This window comes from Mytilus trossulus, chromosome 3 (assembly GCF_036588685.1).
Source record: "Mytilus trossulus isolate FHL-02 chromosome 3, PNRI_Mtr1.1.1.hap1, whole genome shotgun sequence".
Taxonomy (NCBI): Eukaryota; Metazoa; Mollusca; class Bivalvia; order Mytilida; family Mytilidae; genus Mytilus; species Mytilus trossulus.
In genome coordinates, this window is record NC_086375.1 from 73,909,218 (window position 1) to 73,930,330 (window position 21,113).

General features: G+C 30.4%; 1 protein-coding gene across 1 annotated transcript in view; it reads left to right on the forward strand.

Moving 5' to 3' along the window:
• Positions 1-18,134, forward strand: part of LOC134711025 (rab3 GTPase-activating protein non-catalytic subunit-like) — a 27,492-nt gene extending 9,358 nt beyond the window's left edge. Inside the window, exons 11-34 of the mRNA XM_063571454.1 lie at positions 144-227; positions 736-875; positions 1,516-1,640; positions 1,880-2,079; positions 2,441-2,523; positions 2,863-2,927; positions 3,503-3,593; positions 3,915-4,045; positions 4,810-5,077; positions 5,343-5,440; positions 5,952-6,048; positions 7,667-7,827; positions 8,054-8,246; positions 8,829-8,975; positions 9,315-9,421; positions 10,457-10,523; positions 10,913-10,983; positions 11,553-11,588; positions 12,521-12,595; positions 14,671-14,883; positions 15,548-15,637; positions 16,244-16,468; positions 17,108-17,266; positions 17,823-18,134. Of these exons, the coding sequence (XP_063427524.1) occupies positions 144-227; positions 736-875; positions 1,516-1,640; positions 1,880-2,079; positions 2,441-2,523; positions 2,863-2,927; positions 3,503-3,593; positions 3,915-4,045; positions 4,810-5,077; positions 5,343-5,440; positions 5,952-6,048; positions 7,667-7,827; positions 8,054-8,246; positions 8,829-8,975; positions 9,315-9,421; positions 10,457-10,523; positions 10,913-10,983; positions 11,553-11,588; positions 12,521-12,595; positions 14,671-14,883; positions 15,548-15,637; positions 16,244-16,468; positions 17,108-17,266; positions 17,823-17,969 (3,073 nt within the window). The 3' untranslated portion in view covers positions 17,970-18,134. The remainder of the gene's footprint in view (positions 1-143; positions 228-735; positions 876-1,515; positions 1,641-1,879; positions 2,080-2,440; positions 2,524-2,862; positions 2,928-3,502; positions 3,594-3,914; positions 4,046-4,809; positions 5,078-5,342; positions 5,441-5,951; positions 6,049-7,666; positions 7,828-8,053; positions 8,247-8,828; positions 8,976-9,314; positions 9,422-10,456; positions 10,524-10,912; positions 10,984-11,552; positions 11,589-12,520; positions 12,596-14,670; positions 14,884-15,547; positions 15,638-16,243; positions 16,469-17,107; positions 17,267-17,822) is intronic.
• The last annotated feature ends 2,979 nt before the right edge of the window (positions 18,135-21,113 follow it).

The window sequence follows — 21,113 nt, forward strand, 5'->3', positions numbered from 1 at the left end:
CAGTTCTGAGTATTTCCAGTAACTTTGAACATAAATATACAACTATGCCCAATGACAACATTAATGTAAATGTTTATGTTCAGTAGAAAAGATCTAATTGTTTAAAATATTTTCTGACTGTTTGTAAACATGTTTTCAAACAGTGGCTGGTTAGGATTTGGACAGAAACAGAAAGAAGAGGATAGAAGCAAACCCAAAATTGAACCTGTTACTCCATTGAATATGAGGTTAGTATAGTAATTATAGTGTTCCCATGATGATTTAATGGGAGATACAACATTAAAAGGAGATGTTTATTTATACACTTCACATGAAATATATCTTTGTATTCTTATATCGGATGATTTATTTATACACTTCACATGAAATATATCTTTGTATTCTTATATCGGATGATTTATGTATACACTTCACATGAAATATATCTTTGTATTCTTATATCGGATGATTTATGTATACACTTCACATGAAATATATCTATGCTTTCTTATGTCGGATGCTTGGAAAATAACCAGAGAAATTATTACCAATCCTGAACTTGCTGAAAAGTTTTCCATGACTATGACATCAATTAGTGCACTTGAAAAACATAACTAAAGTATGCACATCAAAGACGAAACAATGAAATGAATTAAGCCTACCACCTCTTCCTGAAAATAACATGTTGTAGAAGAGTTAGTTTCTGTTATGACATCAAAAAGATCATTTCTGCAATAATTGATTTTGTTTTGTCAGTTTTGGTTTACCAGATAGGCTTAGAAATGGTGACTCGATTCACTTATCTCCTAACAATAACTATGCTGCTACAACAGATAACTTTGGACGAGTTATTCTGATAGATATAGACAGAGGAACAGCCATCAGAATGTGGAAAGGTAGTCATATTTGTGGAATACTTACTAATTTGTTACGGAAATTAATTGTGTATTGTTATGACTTTATTTTAATTAAAAATGTTATGACTTGTAACCTGTTTACAAAGTATACAAGTGATTATAGTTAGTCCTGCCATTATAAGTACTTTCATATCTTATTTTTTTGTACAACAAAATGACTTATTTTACAAATAAATTGAGAAAGAAAGAGTGTATAGATAATGCATTAAGTGAAATTCAATTGATTTGTGTAAGAACAAAAACTGTTATCATTACTTCATAGCATGTTATATACAATGAATTTTATTTTATTTACTCATTGTTATATACATATTTTATCACCCACAATCAGCAATGCTTTACTTTGATATAGAAATGTGATTTAATAGTAGAATTAAAACCTAAATGTTGGAATATTATGGAGATATATCTCTTGATAATTTTTTTAAGTTTTGAAGTGCTTTGCTGCTCTAATTTTCTGGTAGTTTACAAAGAAATACTGACATTTTCCATAATCAAAATGGCAACACAGAAAAGGATTCTGTCTTTAAATTAAATATAATAATTGTGATAGATACTAGCTATTATCATACATAAGATGTGACTTAAATGTTGAAGACATTGTCATTTATCTCTTCAGGTTACAGAGATGCACAGCTAGGATGGGTACAAGTAAAGGAAGATTTACAACATGGAGAAACACCACAGCAAAGAAGAGTAGCTCAATTTCTGATCATTTATGCTCCAAGGAGGGGAATCTTAGAGGTATAAGTAATAAGTGAATACACATTTCATACAGCTGTATTACATCTTGGGTTAACATTTTCCTCTGTTAAAATTTTTCAGCTTTGCCATTTTGAGCTTTTGAGCTATGAATGGTATTCATCTATTTAGGGGGTGATAAAAATGATGTAACAATGTTTTGAATTATTTTGTGTGTTATAATTAATGTTATTTAGCATATCACAATCTAACCAAAATTAAAAGATTAAACTTATAATTAGGTATGGACGGCAGGAAATGGTCCACGAATTGCAGCCTTCAATGTGAGTAAGTCATGTCAGCTGATCTGTCCAGGATATGGATACCTGGGATTAAATAATGTGACCAGTAGAGGAATAAAGACGAGATCATTCCAGTGTGCTCTTATTGACCCAGCTGGTACTATAAAAACTCTAGATGTACCATTCCACTTAGCACTTAGGTATAAAATAGATCTAACATAAACATTTAGAACTCTTAAAACTTCAACACTAACCTATAAGACACTTTCTGAAGGCAGACATTTAAATTTGAAGATGCCAAAGTGTTATCAGAAACCAACTGTTTCATGATTGTCATTATGAAAATGGAAATTTGAATTTCAAATTATTTTAATTAATTTCCTAACAAGCAACAACAATGCAAAAGTGCATTTTAATTTCTGGTGTTTTTCAAAACATAACTGAATTTTGTAAATTTATTTGTGTTAACATCCCATGTTTTAAAGAAGAGCCTCATGTTAGAATACATTGTACAAATACATTGTACATTATAATTGCATATAATTTAATATATCATTTCAGTGATAAGAACAGTAAAAGAGCGAGGGATCTACATTTGCTAAAGCAGTTAAAACTTGTGTTAAAGGACAACACTGTAGAGTCAGGTAAACAGCATATTTATTGTTATGTTTAAGGGGTTAGAGAACAAAAAACCCAGCTGAATGTTTTAATCACATACTTTTAGTGAAGAAAAACTAAGCTTCTAAATGATAAAAAAGTGCAATTATTCATGTTAATTGTGTGGTTCAAATTTCAAAAATAATGATTTGTACATCTTGGACATGTGGTTGTTTTATCCATCTTTATTGACACTTAAATTCAAATATTTAAATTCTAGCAATAGAAAGACTGAATGACAATACATGTACCACTTTTTCTAATTAATCTGTATGCACTTGAATTGTGTTGTATTGGATAAAAATGAATGGTTTTATTCTTTCCAGAGACATTGGAATCAACTTTGAAGTCTCTGATTCTTGATATGAAAATCTCAAGTATTGCACAGCAGGTAAAAATTAAGATAAAGTTTAGACATGGTTCTTAAGAATTGATAAAACATTAAAAAGCCACAGAATATGTTTCTTTTATTGTCATTGAGAATCTATTCCTGGTTACAATTTGGAATGTTGAATCACAAATGGACTTATGATTAGTGTTTAATATTCCTATGGGTTCAAAAAGCTTGCTGTTTAAGATACTAGTTTAAAAAGTAGCAAACCAGTATGATTAAATGCACATTTGAAAAATATTTTAACTAATTATATCTCTCCTAAGGTGTAAATAAGACATATACAGATGAAGTTTATTGGCCAATGAGACAACTATTCCTAAAGACCAAAGAATGAAAATTATCTTATAAGATTAAAGGTCAAAGTGAATTATTACAGGTCACCATAAGTCTTACAATAATGAGCAAACTTCCACACTATTTTGTGGATGTACCAAATTATATTTGCAGGTCCATGTGAAGTTTGTTTTTAATTTTTTTGGTTGGTGTGGTCTAATGTACCATCTTACTTTTTTCGTATTATTTTGTATGTCTTGCTTATAATGTACAAACAATCAGTTGTTTCTGCAATTCAGGGTGTAGAGAGAGTATTATCTACAAAGTATCTGTCAGTGAGTGTGATGAGAAAAATACTTCAAGCATGTCTACAGCAGTTCACTGATAAAGGTAGGAATCAGTTTGACAAATTTTAGTAAGTTCTAAAACTTACTAGTAGGTAATATTCATCCTATTTGCTAGACAGGTTCTTGAAATAATCTTTAAACTTTAAGCACTGGAATATTTTTTAGTTTTGGTTTGATTTTTCCTCATATTTTTAGTCCATCATTATCACAATCAGTCAATCGCACATCATTCTTTAAAATAAGATATTTCTAAACTAGAGGAGACTTCTCTCAAACTTAATATAGACAGATTGAAAACCTGGAATTGCTTTTCCATTCTGATGATTAGTTGAATGTTACACGTAAGTCTGTATCTTGTTTTCAGATTGTTTAGATATAGATAGTAAGATGTTCGTGAGATATAGTGAGCTAAAGGATGGATTACTACAGACATACCAAATGTTAGTAAAAAGTCACCAAGCTATAGTGGATCAAGAGAATAATCAGAGCAGTGAGGTATATAATTAATGTTATATGTTAGGGCCAATATTAAAATATTACTACTTTTGTCAAAATGCTCATACTCTTCCAATAGAATTTGTTATTGCTTTAATTAGTTGTCTCATTGGAAGCTATTTAAATCTGTTTATAAGATAATTTTATGCAATAGTAAAGAATACTACATGTATGACGTCTTACCTTACATTACAAATGTATTTTCTCAAGCTTTATCACAAAGATTTGTATAACACACATTTAAACTCTTTTCATTACTCATTTCTGTTTCTTGTTATTTTGGCAATGAGTCTAGGCATATAGAGTTTTACATGTTTGTTATTCTGAAATCAAAAAGTTTTTGTGATTTTTTTATTATGCCTTTTAATGAAGCTACTTCCAATAGAAATAGGAAAGTTGTTCTATTGAAACTTTTTTGTATTGCCTGCCATTCTAGAGCTTATTTGGTAGAGAAGTGTATAATGATGATTTGCAGATCTTCAGGTAGACCAAGGTTTTGCAGTATTCAAGTTTGAATTGTCTTTTTAATGATCAACACAGTTGTCTTTCCAATTGACAGATTCTTACCATTCAACAAATACTTAATGAATCTCTCAGATACGCCATATAAACTCATGTGTTGGTAGTGTATGTCACTGGTTAATCTCCCCTTTGAATCGATTTCCCCCATATATACATTATGTGATGTGGCAGGAGGTGAGTCATACTAGCACATCATGCTTTTTCTTACTGGAGGATTTATATAAAAACTTTTTATTTTCTAGGAAATTCTTGAAAAATCACTTGATCTGCCAGGCTCTGAGGCCACACATATAGTTTCTCAACTTGATCAATATTTCTCTACAAAGGATGATGGAAATGGAGAAAAATCAGTGAAGCGTGTCAAATTTAAGGATGACAAAGAGGGTATGACACCAGCTGGTTTCCTAAGCTGTTTTCAATGTCAGCCACACTTGTTTGAGCAGGATGCTAGTCAGCATGGAACATATGAGTTGATGAGTAACTTATCAGATGATAAAAGAACAGATTTAGGTACGAAATTAACATTATTTATACCAGGTATAGAATACTTATGATCTTATTAGGTGTCTCAGTGGTCGGTGTAGTTGGTCATGATTTAATGTTATTATTTGATAAAATTAGTAAAATTATATTTTTCACAGAGTCAATTTTTTTTATCTTATTGAATATCATAGCACACTCAGTTCAGTTCAGAAATATTTTTCAATTGTAAATTCATAGTTCAGAATCAAAATGAATGATCATGTACGTCAATGCTGATTTTTATTTGTTACAGTTAAATTTTTGTTTGAGCTTTCTCTGAGAGACAACAAATCTGCCAATGAACTGGGTATCATTCTACAGGATAGCTCTCTGTCCCCAAAGTTGTTAATGGTAAGAAATAGATTACCTCTTTACAATTTGTGAAAAAATTAATATAAGAAATTTTATTTCATTATCTTATTTCAGTCATTTGCATAGTTTCCTTTTCAACAGAAAGAGTGAAGTTGAATTTTTTTAATGATCAATTGGAAAGTTTCACTTCATATAAAAGTCTGTCTGGAATTCAAGATAGAATGAACAATATCATAATAGAAAAACAAAGGGCATGGGGTACGCATCCATGGCACAAAATCAGTTCATGCATAGCAATAAAAACAAACAAAAATCAAATTAATAGCACTTTTATTGAATTTTGGATCCTCAATGCTCTTCAACTTTGTACTTGTTTGATTCTATAAATATTTTGATTTGAGCGTCACTGATGAGTCTTATGTAGATGAAACGTGCATCTGGCGTACTACATTATAATCCTGGTACCTTTGATAACTATTATTGCTGTTCTTCATTTTTAAGTCAATGTCAGTATCTTATTTGTTTTGAACTATTGCTATCTGAATTACAGCATATGCTGATTTATTACTGGTTATCGTATGTTGAACCCTTGGTGATTTGTATACCTGCATTGTACCACATCATTAAAGTCATCACTGAATTGACAGGTAAATCTTAAACTTTGTATATAAACAGTAGAGTGAATGGAGTTTTAGTCTTAAATAAGAGAATTAATGAGATCATAAATTAATTTTTACTGATTTTAAAGGTTTTAATATGTATTTAAAATAAAACTTGATTTGAAATATGTAGGTTATTATTTACTGTAAATTAAGGGAGCTGGGCTGTCTACATCTTCAACAAAAGATTTTTCTTAAATTTCTGTTAAGACTTTTGAGTAAATGTACTTTCAATATAAAAACTGTGAGTCACTACCTACCTTATGTTTTCGAACCAAATCACAATTAATTTTTTCGAGCCTGCAATTTTTGCAGGGATATATAGTGATCTGGCGTTAGCTAACTTCTTATAAGGTTAATATTTAAGAAGGTAAAAGACCTGGATGCTTCATACTTTGTATATAGATGCCTCATGTTATGAAGTTTCCGTCAGTCACATGTCCAATGTCCTTGACCTCATTTTCATGGTTCAGTGACCACTTGAAAAAAAAGTTCAGAATTTTTGTAATGTTGAATTCTCTTTGATTATAAGTAATATGATAACTATATTTGGTATGTGTGTACCTTGCAAGGTCTTTATGCCGTCAGACAGTTTTCACTTGACCTCGACCTTATTTCATGGATCAGTGAACAAGGTTAAGTTTTGGTGGTCAAGTCCATATCTCAGATATTATAAGCAATAGGGCTAGTATATTTGGTGTATGGAAGGACTGTAAGAGGTACATGTCCAACTGGCAGGTGTCATCTGACCTTGACCTCATTTCATGGTTCAGTGGTTATAGTTAAGTTTTTGTATTTTGGTATGTTTTTCTTATACTTTATGCAATAGGTCAACTATATTTGTTGTATGGAAGCATTGTAAGGTGTACATGTCTAGCGGGCAGATGTCATCTGACCTTGACCTCATTTTCATGGTTCATTGGTCTTTGTTTAGCTATCTTGATTAATATAAAAAAAAGAAGATGTGGTATGATTGCCAATGAGACAACTATCCACAAAAGACCAAAACCATTTGGAAAAAAAATCAATATCATCTTTTCTTGGGGTAGTGAAAGAATTGATAAGGTTAGCAAGTGATCATTTATCATTAATTAAAGATAGTAATTGATCAATGTTAAGTTTATGTGACAGTTGTAATAAAGCTTTATAATTAGGACTATCAACATAATATCAATGATTAGTAAAGAAGGCGAGACATTTCAGTGTGTGCACTCTTGTTTATAAAATAATGGGGAGACTGCATTTGTTCTCATTGAGGAAACATTAAATGATTTTGAAAACTCAGATTGTCCTATCAAATTCTATGTTATTATCTGCCCTTAATTTTGAAAGGATATTTCTTGAAATCTAAAAATAACTCAACATCAGCAAATAATTTGATAGTTGAATCTTGAAATTTCAAGTATTAGATATTCTGTTGTATATTGATGATACCCGATGATATATTCTTCAACCAAAACATGTATTTTTGCTACATGCCTAGACCAGATGCTCAGGAAATGACACCTGGGCCGCAATCCAACAGCACACTTGTCTGTTATAAAAACAATGTGTTAAAGTATAGAACTGATGCTTTAATCTTTAACTTGACTTTTTTCTATAACAGACAAAGCTGAAGTGCTAGTAGAATGTGATAGTATCTCTCCTTGGTGGCAGAAAATAAGAGATACTTGTTGTCATAGCAACAATGCAGTAGCAGCATATTTACTTGGCCTTGCATGTAGATCTGTAGCTAAACAAATGGAATATAATCAAGTCAAAGCAAAGGTAAGATATTAAATTTTTTGGAACAAATGTATTTTTGAATATTTAATAAAAAAAAAGCTGTTATTTTTTGCTGAATTATGTGGGAAAACTTTTTTTGTGTTGTGGGTTACTGTCCTGTTTACATATCCTACACCTACCCTCATATTGATGATGACATTATTATTATGTTGATTGATTGGTTTCTTATGTGAATTTGAGTTAGAAATGAAGTAATTTTGTTTGACAGGATCCTGATGCTGATACAGCATCAAATGAAGATCAAAGTCAATGTAACTCTGTTGACTTACAGAGATGGGACCAGTTAGTAAAACAGTTAGAAGATGTGCTGTCTTTGTGTAATCTGTTAGGACTACAAAGAGCAGACGACATGTCACAGCCTATTCCTGTGTCTGTTTCAAAGTTAATGGAGGGTGGAAGAGGTAAAACTTATAGTTATTAATGGGAGACTATTATCATTGATTACATAATTTAACAAAGCCATAATGTTTTACATACAAAGAAGAGCACTTATTCCATCTTTTTTGTGAAATAACAAAGTAGAAAACATCAAACAATGAGAAATTGGAATTCTTTTATTAAGTATACTATAACAGTAAGAAAAAGACTCGTCAGCTGAAAGAAATCAGAATCCTGTTTCGAACAGAGTCTTTGTTTAGTCACTTACTTGGTTTACTTTTACTTTAAATGTTCACTAATCATGTCAACTACAAAATATCTATGTCACAATGACATGTTCTTATCCTGAATATTTATATAATATTTCTTGAGGGATATTATTTTTGAAGCAGTTATCAATGAAAATGTTATGATTGTAGTGACAAAATTCTTTTAAAAAAATTACTAAATTATTTATGAAAAAGCTATTGATTTTTAAAAAGTTTAACGTCAATTTTTTTAATAAGATCATGTCTTTAGAAGTTTTTTTATCATCTCAATACAATACATTTAGAATTTTGTCAGCCAGATAATAATTGTGCATAATAATTGTATGATGTTTCTAGGTTCACTATCAGAGTTGGTTGCCAAATACATTGCCAAGACAGGTCTGCAGCCATGTGATATTGTCAAGTTTGGTTTGTCTGATACTATAGAGGTTGACCCTGGTAAAGAAGTCACGGAAACTGTCACAACACTGGATAAAATACAGGGTGAATAATTGACTTATTTGAATCATAATAATGGGATGTATGTATGAAAAATTCTTTAAAATGGACATGTAGATTACATGTATACATTAAGACATTTACCCTGACTTTAAATGGGAGGAATCTAAAAATCAAACAAAGAAAATAACAAGTGAAACAAACATCAATGAGGTAAAATTTTATAAACCAAGGCTCGTTATAAAACTTGATTCAGATTGTGTTATGGTAAAGCTACTGCAATGTAAATACCTTTACAGATGTTGATTGCGAGAAAACTCTAAATGATTCATAAGATAAAGCTGCCAGTCGAAACATTTTTTTTAAAACTATTGTTTCTTTCAGGTTGTTTAGAGCTTTTACAGCAGAGATTTGTCCACAGTTTAGACAATGATGTTCTGTATGCCAATACATCTTGGGAAAATGCTGTGTATTGGTACAATGAACCAGAGGTACGATTACTCATTGATTTATACAAAATGTTTTACAGGTTCCAATAAACCCTAAAACATTCCTTGACCTTCATTTAAAAAAAAGGAAGATGTGGTATAATTGCAGATGAGAAAACTCTCCATAAGATACCAAATTACAATCAAGTTTGAAATTATATGTCACCATACAGCATTCAACAAGGAGAAAACAAATCATACAGCAAAGCTAGTTTTAAAAGGCCCTGAAATGTCAAATGTAAAGCAATTTAAATGAAATAACTACAACCTGATTTTTGTACAAAACAATGAAATATTATATACTATAAAAAATGACAACCACTGAATTTCAGGCTCCTAACTTGAACAGGCCCATACACAATTCTTGTTCTATATATAGCATGTATTGCACACAGTAAATCATTTTTACAGCTTTCAAAGTATACAAGAGCCTGTTACCATCATGGAAGAGCAACGGAAAATATTATTTCACAAGTTTTTCTGTCACAATCGTAAATTGGTTTATGTATTTGCATGTGTCTTAGTTAAATCACTCTTAACATCTCTTTGTAAATGGGTAATCATCGGAATTTGCCATCTCCGTTCTCTCACTTACGTTAGCCTAAACCAAATGTTATGAAACTTATACACAATGCTTATAACCACAAAATACAGATCAAGTTTAAATTTTGGTTGTGTTACTTTTACTCCTGTAGAGTTATGCCCCTTTACAAATGGAATAAATTGCTGAATTTACTGTTTCCATACTCTAACTCTAGTTTGCCTAAACCAGATGCTATGAAAATTAAACAAAGTACTTTTTACCACAAAACCCTGATCAAGTACAAATTTGGGTAGCGTCACTTTTATTGTTTTTATGTTATGTTCCTTCATAACTGTATATGATGTGCATGCTGGATTATCATCTATGTCTCATGGATATATTCAATATATTTGGACATTACCCATTTATTTGTTTTTATTTTAAAAATTATATGGTGTAACATGTTACCTTTGAAAATTGGAAATTAAACATCAGTTGTAAATTTGTGTTTGTAGTTGGTGCAAAATTTGAAGCTTTCCTCTGAGTATCTAAAGCTAGTACAGAATGCTGTTCTCCAGCATGGTAAGTATGGTTTGATATTCCTGACTGTGTTAAAGTGTTGAGAATGGTGCTTAGTTTGTCAAATTTGTACTTGTTCCAGATTTTAAAGATAACAATAATCAATGTTATGTTAATATAAAAGAGGGACTAAAGATACCAGAGGGACAGTCAAACTCATAAATTAAAGATAAACTGACAAACGTGTATTCTGCCTCTAGTCTGATACTGATATTCATTGTAATGTATATATTGACTTGCAGTAGCTTTCTATTTTTTAATTTTATATTGTAAGTAGATTATATTTAAGTAGAAAGAAAAAAAATTTCCTGTGCTGTCAGTTAGTTTTAACTTTTAAATATAATCCCATGTTTTTTGTCTTTTTTGCTTTATAACTAAATTGCTTATTTCAGGAGTAGGAGCTATGATGTGGAGTATGTTCATTTCTAAAAGATTCCAATCAGCTGCACTATTAATGGAAAAGGTAAGATTTAAAATTCATATTACTTGGAGACCTGGAAATCAATATTAGGGCAAAGTTCTTTCATTATTCAGAATTTTTTAGTATTGTTTCAAAAGGTCATCCGAGAAAAATTGAATCCATAAAGATAATATTGTGACAATACTATTAATATTTCAATATCAGAACTCAGTCAGAATTAATTTAGATATATCTGCACAACCAAAATGTATTAATAGATTGCTGACGTAGGATGCACACTCTCTTGTTATCATGTAGCTAATTAAATATGTAGAATGAAACTGCCTTTATGTTCATCGTCTCAAACCATTCCGAAACAAATATGACTTGAATAACTTGAAATGACTTCTTTCTAGTTTGATACATGTATATTTAGACCTTCAACTATGACTTCATCTTGACTTATCATCTCTAATTGGTGATGTATTCCAAGCTTGATTGGATTTGCTCTTTCTTTCAAGATGCTGTTGTTATTTTGATCTCTGACATAAGAATTGAAAAAAAATATATAAAGTAAATGCCTTTGATTTTAGAAAGAGCAGTTGAAAATCCAATGTTATGATATTTTTTAGGTTGGAAAAATACCAAAGGATAGGTTAACTAGAAAGGTTAGTGCATTTTATATTTTTGATATTTATTTGTATACAGACTTTTGAGTTCCATTTACTCTTTAGAAGGAAATATTCCAAATACTTTAGATTTCCTTTTCATGATACATGTTACTTTTTATAAATTTTCACATTTGAAAGCTTTTTAAACATGGCTATAATCATCATTGCAATGCAGTGTCAAATTATCAACATGACAACAGGCTACGTACATTTCTAGATTTGATGGCTTTCGATATAGTTCCAAATATTTAAAGTTTTTTAGCTTACATAAATATTTAACAAATACAAAATGTAGTTTACTTTTCTGGGGGGCACTGTTTTCCATGGTAGGGTGCATTATGATACTGTAAATTCAGAAATTATTGCGAGGTTTTTATTATTGCGAATAATGCGACTGAGTTGTAAACGCAATAATTAAAACTCGCATTTTGTAATATTTTAACTGAATTAAGCATGCCTTTTTCTCAAAATCGTAAAAATTAAAATCGCATTCAAGTGTGAAATGACAAAATCGCAATAATAAATGCACGCAATAATTTCTGAATTTACAGTATTCAGTATTTTCCAAGTGAATGTTCATCCATATCTGTTTAGGTTTTGGTTTTAGGTATCATATTAATTTGTGGACACTTAAACTTGAAACTTAGAACACATAAAATGATAATGAAAAAGAATGGATATGGTGTATCAATTCATGACACAAAATCACTACAAGCACATGAAAAAAAACATTAGCAAAAGCACATAACTTTTATTGTTTTTCTTCATCATAAAGTCACAAGATGTGAAACTATAAAAATGAATATCATATTAGGTTTAAGAACATGGATATATGATTGAAGCAGGTCATTTTATCATATGAACACAAATTATATACTCAAACTCAAAATTTTGGAAGTGTGTGCTTTATTTTCTTGTTGGAATTTCAGGAGATTGGAATAAGTGAGGGTAAAATGGTTGACTTTATGGAAGCTGTGACAGAATTCCTGGACATTTTGATGGAGGTAACTTGTTTGTAGCTTCATTATCACATTGATTTGATTTTAAATGTTTCAGTTTTTTGCTATGAATGAATAAACCTTATGTTATAATGCTTTTATTAGGGCCGTATAGATTACAGCTTTATTTAATTTTTGACTTGTAAACATTTTGTCAGTGACAATAAGAGTAACTGTTATTGTGGTTTTCTTTTTTTTCGTAGGAACCAATTTTCTTGATTGAGGAAAATTCAGTTGTAATGGACATTTGATTTCATGTTAGTTTTTTTTTCAAGTCCAAAAATTGCATTTCATTGAATATTTAAATAATTGGTTAAATAATACTTCTGAGTTGCATGAAAAATGGTATCCAAAAATTGAAGATTTTCTGATTTGTTGTTTTTGAGCATACACAGTGTATCATTGATACAGCGGATATAGCTTCATAAGTATTCTAAAGCGTGAAAAGCTACATACCGTACATTTATTTAAATATGCACTGTGCAGTAGGATTTATGTGGTCATCTATATACGGAACACAACCCTTCTTTTCTGTTTAGATTGAAGTACACATTGATATAATGTAAACAAAACAAATATTTTCATGCAGTGTCAGAAATAAATTCGATCACAACTGCTTGGTTAATTCATATATCCGCTGTACAGATGATACACAGTGTTAAAGGCACTTCAAAATGATATCAAAGGCTTTCTGCATATAGTTTATATTGAATCTCTTAATTAAGCCGTAGTGCTATTATACAGAGGAGAAATTTGGAATTATTTTATCTCAATGTTAATTGTTATTTAGATATAAATGTACTGTCTCATTAACTTATTATCTGCAATGTCAATACACTTAATATATAAGAGATATATAAGTACGTCTGAGTCAGTGACAACCCTACAACAGATGTATCCATCGGATCGCCATCAATGATATATAATACACTCTTTAAGTATTTTTTTAAACTCTAACTCTAATTTTTTTTTCTCTTTCCTTCAGACAAAGGTAATATGGAGTAACTGTATGATGTAGTGTTATCTCCCCTTTCTTGGAATCTTGAAAGTGAATGATCAAATAAAAAACAATTTTACAAGACAAATGAAATTATAAATGGCTGAGTTTGATTACAGGAATTTCAAACCAATCTTACTGACTGTTAATATATTATTTGTTTTATTATTGTAATGCTGTATATTGTGTTCATACTATTTCATAGTTCAGACTAATATGCATGCTTATCCCCTCATGTAAAGCATGTTCCAATAAAATAGTTTCTGCAATAGACAATGCTATAGTTGGACTCAAAATTGTCACATAAATTTTGAAATTTAGAACATGTAGTTATTAATTTGAACTAATGCAGTTAAAAGTCTTTCCCAGATACCAAATGATATAAAATACAACAACTAGAGGTCACTGTATGTTCTTTAACAATTATAAAGACTCATGAAACAAGCTATAAAAGACTGAGACATAAAAAAATGTAAACCAATTCAAATGAAAAAAATTACAATAGTCTGATTTATATACAAAACAATAAATAAAAAACAAAAAAAAGGTAATACTGTTATTACAAATTTTTCTTACAATATTGTGTTGCATATTGAATCTTTTCTTTTAGTTATAATTGTCTTGATAAACAACTATGATGTTTAATTTATGCCTTTGTAAATTATTTTATTTATTCACTTGATAGGCTGCTCCAATATAGTGTTTTTGTGCTGATGTGGTGTAAAGCAATCACCAAATAACCAGAACTGCACTTTTATTTATTACTAAGAATGACTTCAAGTGTAATGTTTTCTCTTATTAGATAACCTTGGATGAGTTGGGTTTTATTTCAAATCAAAATTTTATTTTTGACTGACCAAGGATCTTTCAGCTTTTACAAAAGTTAACATTTTTGTGAAGAGCTATATAGTGTGCTTTTATCCCAGTTTTTCTTTTGTGTGTGTTTTTTTTTATTCCATAAAATGGGGGTGTATTTGTAAATTAAGTTGGAAAATTACAAATTAATTGAATAGTACATAAAGTAAATGTTTGCATCAATAAGGAATAATAATTTTATTAAAGAATATCATCATCTTTGTTGTAGGCAAACTGTGAGGCAAATGAAGTTCCTGTGTTTAACATTGAACCACTTTGGCAGGACATAAGGGGTCCTACATCTCTTGTAGAGCTAGCAGTTGAGCAGAAGACAACAAATTATGGTCTGATACATCACCATTATCATCTGTCTGTGATAATGTTAGCAGTTTTGACCTTCAATATTAAATCTGTCAAAGTTATTTCTCTTTTTGACACTAAGGTAATTTAAAAAAAATCATAATTCAAAACTGTACATCTTCAGATAAGTAATTTCTCTTTGTAGGATCCCAATAAATAATCGATTTGACAACATGATAGTAATATCATTAATATTTCTAACCTTACAAAGGGTATAAAAATAGTAGAAGCCTCCATATAAAGCTTTAAAAAAAAAGAGTGCCAGCTGCACAGAAATATTTAAACCAGTATCCATAAAGTGTGTAATTTTGAAATGTAATTTGGCGATTGAACAATTTTGTAATCTCATAGGGTTTACCAAATGCTTTAACTGTTATGGAGGACTTAAATACTTCTGTGCAAATGTTATATGGGGATCCTTATAGAACAACAAAAAATCAAAGAAACATTAAACATTTGTGCAGCCCAAATATGCTACAATAATATTTCAATAAGAGAGAATATGAAATAAAATTAATGATTTTTTTCAGTCCTCTATAAATTATAAGTAAGGACAGTGGCAAAATGTTTAAAAAAAGATTTTATCATCTTAATACAACTATAAGATGTGTGTTTTTGGTTTCCAAATTAGTATCAATGTACAAATAAATGGTTGCTTTAACTAATTTTTAAACTTTAACTATATTTTCAGAAAAAGTTGTAATGATAAAATAAGAGATTTTTTAATAGAATTTTGTTGATTTCAGGGTAGAAATAGTTTCTTCAAGGCATTTGACCAGCATCCATTACTGCCATCTCAGAATGTTGACCCTACCATAACTAATAACAGAAAACAGGTAATTATAACAGAAGAATATTGTGTGAATGTAAATTTATCCAGTGAAATAACAGAAGAACTTATTTAAGCCAACACAGCTTTGTTGATGTTTTATCTTTGCAGTTATAGGAAATACTTCAACAATGAACATATTTGACAGAAATCCCCATGGTTTTTAGTGTAAACTAAACAGACATTGTTAACTGATAAAAATATCATCAGAGGAACATATTTGAAAGTCATGAATAAATCTTCAAAATAATATATATAACTGTCATAAAAACATTGCATGTAAATAGGTTTTCAAAACAACTACAAACAAAGAGTCACACAAGGCATCTACAACGGTAAAGGAAGTGAAAACAATATGACTAAAAAATCAATATTAAACTGCAACCATATCTTATCATATCTTAAAATATAATTGATAAGTAGTATGGTTTTAACTGTGATCCTACTAACAAATGTGGTTAAAAAAAGGTTTCCCTGAACCCAAGAAATCTATGAAATTGGTATCCAATGATTAATAATGAATTCACAGTAAGTATTTTAAGGCGAAAGTGTAAATGACAAGACACATGCTTTTATATGAAATTTAAAAAAGAAATGTTGCTATCTATTGCAGTTTCTGTCCAAGATAATTACATGTAGTGTGCATTCAGGTGAAAGAGAGGAAATAGAAAAATCACAACAGTTCCAAGGATCAGAATCAGTTCGGTTTAAACCAGTGCGTAACTGGTGTAAACTGGTTCTTGAACTTGCCAAGGACTTTGGTCTAGATTTGGACTTTTTTAAAAGACATCATGTGGTTGAATTGTATTCTTGTGGACATGATAAATTGGCAGAGGAGGTATGGTATTGCATCTTAAGTTCATATTGTTTTTTCCAGTTATCAAATTATTCTAGTATCCATATCACATTTTGGTTTGTGAGGTGTCCATCCTTTTACTAGCTGGGACCAAGCTTTTCAATTATAGGAAAAAATCAATCATTTACTTTTTCCTCAGGGTAAATTCTATATTTGGCTGATGTATAGCACTTAAAAAAAAATGATGTTGTGGGGTTAAACATGTTTGAAGGCACCCTGAACAGAGGTGTAATGAGTTGTAAAAATGTAGGGGGAAAACATTTGAATTTTAAGGATACATAAAGCAGGAGAGAATAATGTAGTGCTCTGCTGTAGTCTGAAATAAAATTAAAAAAAATTGACTGACAAGATAATACTTCTATATAATTGAATATTTTTTTTAAATGCATATGCAACTACATACTGCACCATGTTATTTTTATCTTCACATGGGGAAAGGAACACTATTTGGTGAAACTCTGTTATCTTCTGTTTATTTCTGCAACTGGAAATCTTTTAAGGTATTTCAAGAATATTGGGAAGATTATAGTTTACAATAAGTGATAGTCATGTACTTTATTGTTGTGTTAAAAAATTCTCTATCTTTTATATAAATATATACTATATATAATATATTCATAGGTATTAGGGACTGTAAATGATCGAGAGTCCATGGGAGCTGAGTTACTTCCTGTAGCAGGTTGTAGAGTTGCTTATCAGGTTCTAGTCAAAGACAAATCATGGGGTGCAGGACTTCTGACTAATGTCTCACCAACACTATCATCATGGCTACGAGAACTGGTGAGAATTTACGTAGAATTCTATAGTTGAAAATATTAACAGCCGTTATATGGGAGAAAGGATTTTAAAATTGAATTTAAGTGATATATGTTTAAGGCTTAAACATATTTCACTTAAATTCAATTTTGAACCAATTTTAAGCATCTTATGTTTAAACTATCTTAAGTTTCCAATATGAAATAGAAAATGAAAAGGGGGAATGTGTCAAAGAGAACACAACCCCACCAAAAAGCAGAAAAACACCTAAGGCCACCAATAGGTCTGCAATGCAGTGAGAAAAGCCTGCACCCAGAGGCAAACAATAATTCAGCAAAAATCTTAACTCTAAAATATACAATTGAACCAAAACTAAATAAAACACAGAAGACTTGAAACAAAGTTTAGAGATTCTTTCTAGGATTTAGACATTTCTATAAATATGAAAGTATTTGAAAAAAAAACCAAGTTTTTATAAAAAATGGTTTGGTTATCAAAAACAAAAAATATCATTCTACAAAGTTGCCAAACACAAAGAGATGATGTTGTGATTAATCTTATCTTTTTATTTTGTTTACAGAAAACTGACCATTTGGTACAACCAGAAGTAGATGTCCAGGACATATCTAATCTGTTGCAACACGTAGCTAATTGTCTACCTGAAGGATTTAACGACTATGAACTGGCTATATCACTAGTAGATCTTGTCCAATCAATGAAGGGATAAAGAGACCACTACTCAATGATAATGTTACAACACGTAGCTAATTGTCTACCTGAAGGATTTAACGACTATGAACTGGCTATATCACTAGTAGATCTTGTCCAATCAATGAAGGGATAACGAGACCACTACACAATGATAAACTTATTGTTAATGGCACCTCTACCCAATGATAAGATGTTTTTGAGGCATAAGAGACTTTAAATACTGCATGGCTTTCATTGTTAATTTTGTTAAACTGTTTATGCTTTTCAGTGGTTGATAGCTTTCTTTATTGCATGATGAGCATTATAAAGTAAAACAGTGAATAAGTGTTTTAAAAATTGAACTTAAATTCCATTACTGGTAGGAAGTTAACTCTTTAGTTCTAATTTGATTGATTAATTTTTAAAAATATAATGGAAGTTGAGTCAAAAAGGTAAACTTGTTTTTGTTTAAATTTTTAAGTTGTTATATTAAGCTTACTCAGTTATTAATTTATAAGTGGTCATTGTGCAATCAGTCTTGTCATTAAATATTTATAAACCATGTTATGACATTACTTTTTACTACCTGCTTGTGTATCAGAGTTTGGTTTTTTTGCCCTAGAGTTACTCAGTGAATGTGATTAAATGCTTGACCAACATTTAGTATTATTATAAAGAACACATATGAATATCTTCTTAAAACATGTGTTCCCAATAAAAAGTCACATTAGCCTAAGGATGACAGACATCTCCACGTTTATCAGTGCATTTAACTGGCTAGGGCAGATATATGCATGTTGGGTGATGATTCCATAGCAGAAGGCGCTTACACTGTAGATGCACCTTTATTTGTCTTTTCTTGGTCCATATTCCAGATTCAACAACAATTAATCACTGCCCCATTATTTCATCAGATTGTAAATATCCAAGAACTCCCTTGGTGCAGTTAAGATGAACATACTCATATCTTATTATTACAACCACCAATACAATAGTCTTCTATGGCAAAACCCATGCTTTATTTTTGGGGAATCTGTTTAGCTGTGTAGGATGTATAAATATGAGGCAGCTTTTGTCTATCCAACATACCTCTTTGGTTTAATTATCAATTTGTTTTTGTCTTAAATATGCATGAAATATTTGCTACTTATGCAAACAAATAATGAGTCAATAAAAAAACGTGGTTCTCGGTTTCATTTTACACACTTTTGTTTGAATATAGATGTTTTTTGTACAATTTGTAAACTTTCAACTATTTATATAAGAATAATACTTATGGCTCATTTATGGGAATAATGTTTTAGGTCTGTTTGTTTGTTTGTGTGTCTGTCCTACTTCAGGTGAAATTTTTTGGTTAATTTTTTTTGGTCAAGGTAGTTTTTGATGAATTTCAATCAACTTACAACTTAGTACTCATATTTCGTACGATAATATCTTTCTACTTGTAATGCCAAATTAGAGTTTTACCCCAATTTTATGGTCGGCTGAACATAGAAAATGAAAGTGTGAGTGGATATTCATGTACTAAAAAAATCACAATCTGAAATACATAATGAGTACATACTTAAAGTTCTTTCACTTTTACAAAAGAATACAAACTTTACTAGCTTGATTTTGAAGAATAAAACAAACTCAAATTACAGAACCATTAGTTATTTTCTTTGCAGGATACAGTTCCCACAGAGATGATCATTAATGCCTCTCTAACATTGATACTGCTACATGTGGTACAGAATCTGCTTTCCTTTCTGATACCCTAAGATCATCCCCTATTTTCAAATGTCCTTGTTTATCAGTTTTCAGATTCTTTGCAGAATTTGTAGATTGTTGTTAAGTCATTTCGTTGTATTTTGGGGGGTTGTTTTTTGGCCCTGGTGTGTTGGTTTTTCTTCGAATTATGAATTTTGATTATTCCTTATTCCTTTGGTATCTTACTATCTTTTTTATGTAATATAATTGTTGTGTCAAAAATTGTCATGCTGGTCTTTGTGAAAGGGTTTATTTTTTAGAGTCAAATTTATATCAATCTTCATTACAACTGGATCATGGATGTCCCACACATACCATGAAAGTTTGAATTTATGCTAAATTAGGCCAGTCCCGCAAAAAAGAGCTGTGATAATTTTGTGCCGACCATGCTAGCAGCATCAGCATCAGCACCAGCTTTACTTGAAAACTTATATCCAAAGCGTTGATGACAAAGCAATAACACATAACACAAATTTAAAAATGCACATACTTATAAACATCAATAGCAACAATTGTTCAACATAACTAATTTAAAATCAGGAATACTTATTTTAGGTAGAGTAATTTTTTTATATATATATAGCTATTCTCCATACTTTTATAATTCAATATTTGATTACATAAGTTCTGCTTATTGTGATATAGACATGGTCTGTTGAGGAAAGATATCTGAACGCAGTACCTTCCGTCACTCAGTACCTCAGTTTGCAAGAAAAAAAATCTGTATTCCTCCATGCATCAGGAGATTTTGTATTTGTAACATTACATCACAATTGAACATTATATCATTGTATTATCAATTCTGAATGATAGCCCTAAACTACTATTTTGAAAAATGAGGCAAGTCTCTATCTATAGACTTGCCTCATTTTACACTGTCATGCAAATCTTGGAGCTAAAGCATTGTCATCTCTATTTCTATGCTGTGTTCCTCCTATTACAGATTTACATTCAGGACATCTTGATTCTTCTCCTGCTCCGCAACAATCGCCAATTGCATAAACATGCCCTAAAATACATCCAATAGACGAATAAATTTCGCAAGAGACCAATAAGTTAACCGAATGATATCAACCCATTCATGTTTCACGTTTACTATGCAAAATAGCAGTTACGATGTACCTTAGGTGAGCATAAAAATGTTCATTTGTTTACCCTGAAATTACATTGGAAATTTTCCAGAATCGTAACTGGAGACTTCTAACAAAAATATTTCTATTCGTTCTTATCCGTCGTATAATATGACCATTTTAGGCAATTGGTGATTTTGAATTGACATGTACAATAATTATGATATTTTATGGGTTTCATTTGTGTAGATTTGAAAATGTTTCAGTTTTGATTTGAGATCACAGTGTTGTAATTGTACGTTTCTATATTGGAAAAGTTCTTGAAAAAAAGTATATTTTATAATATCAAATCTTCACATTCA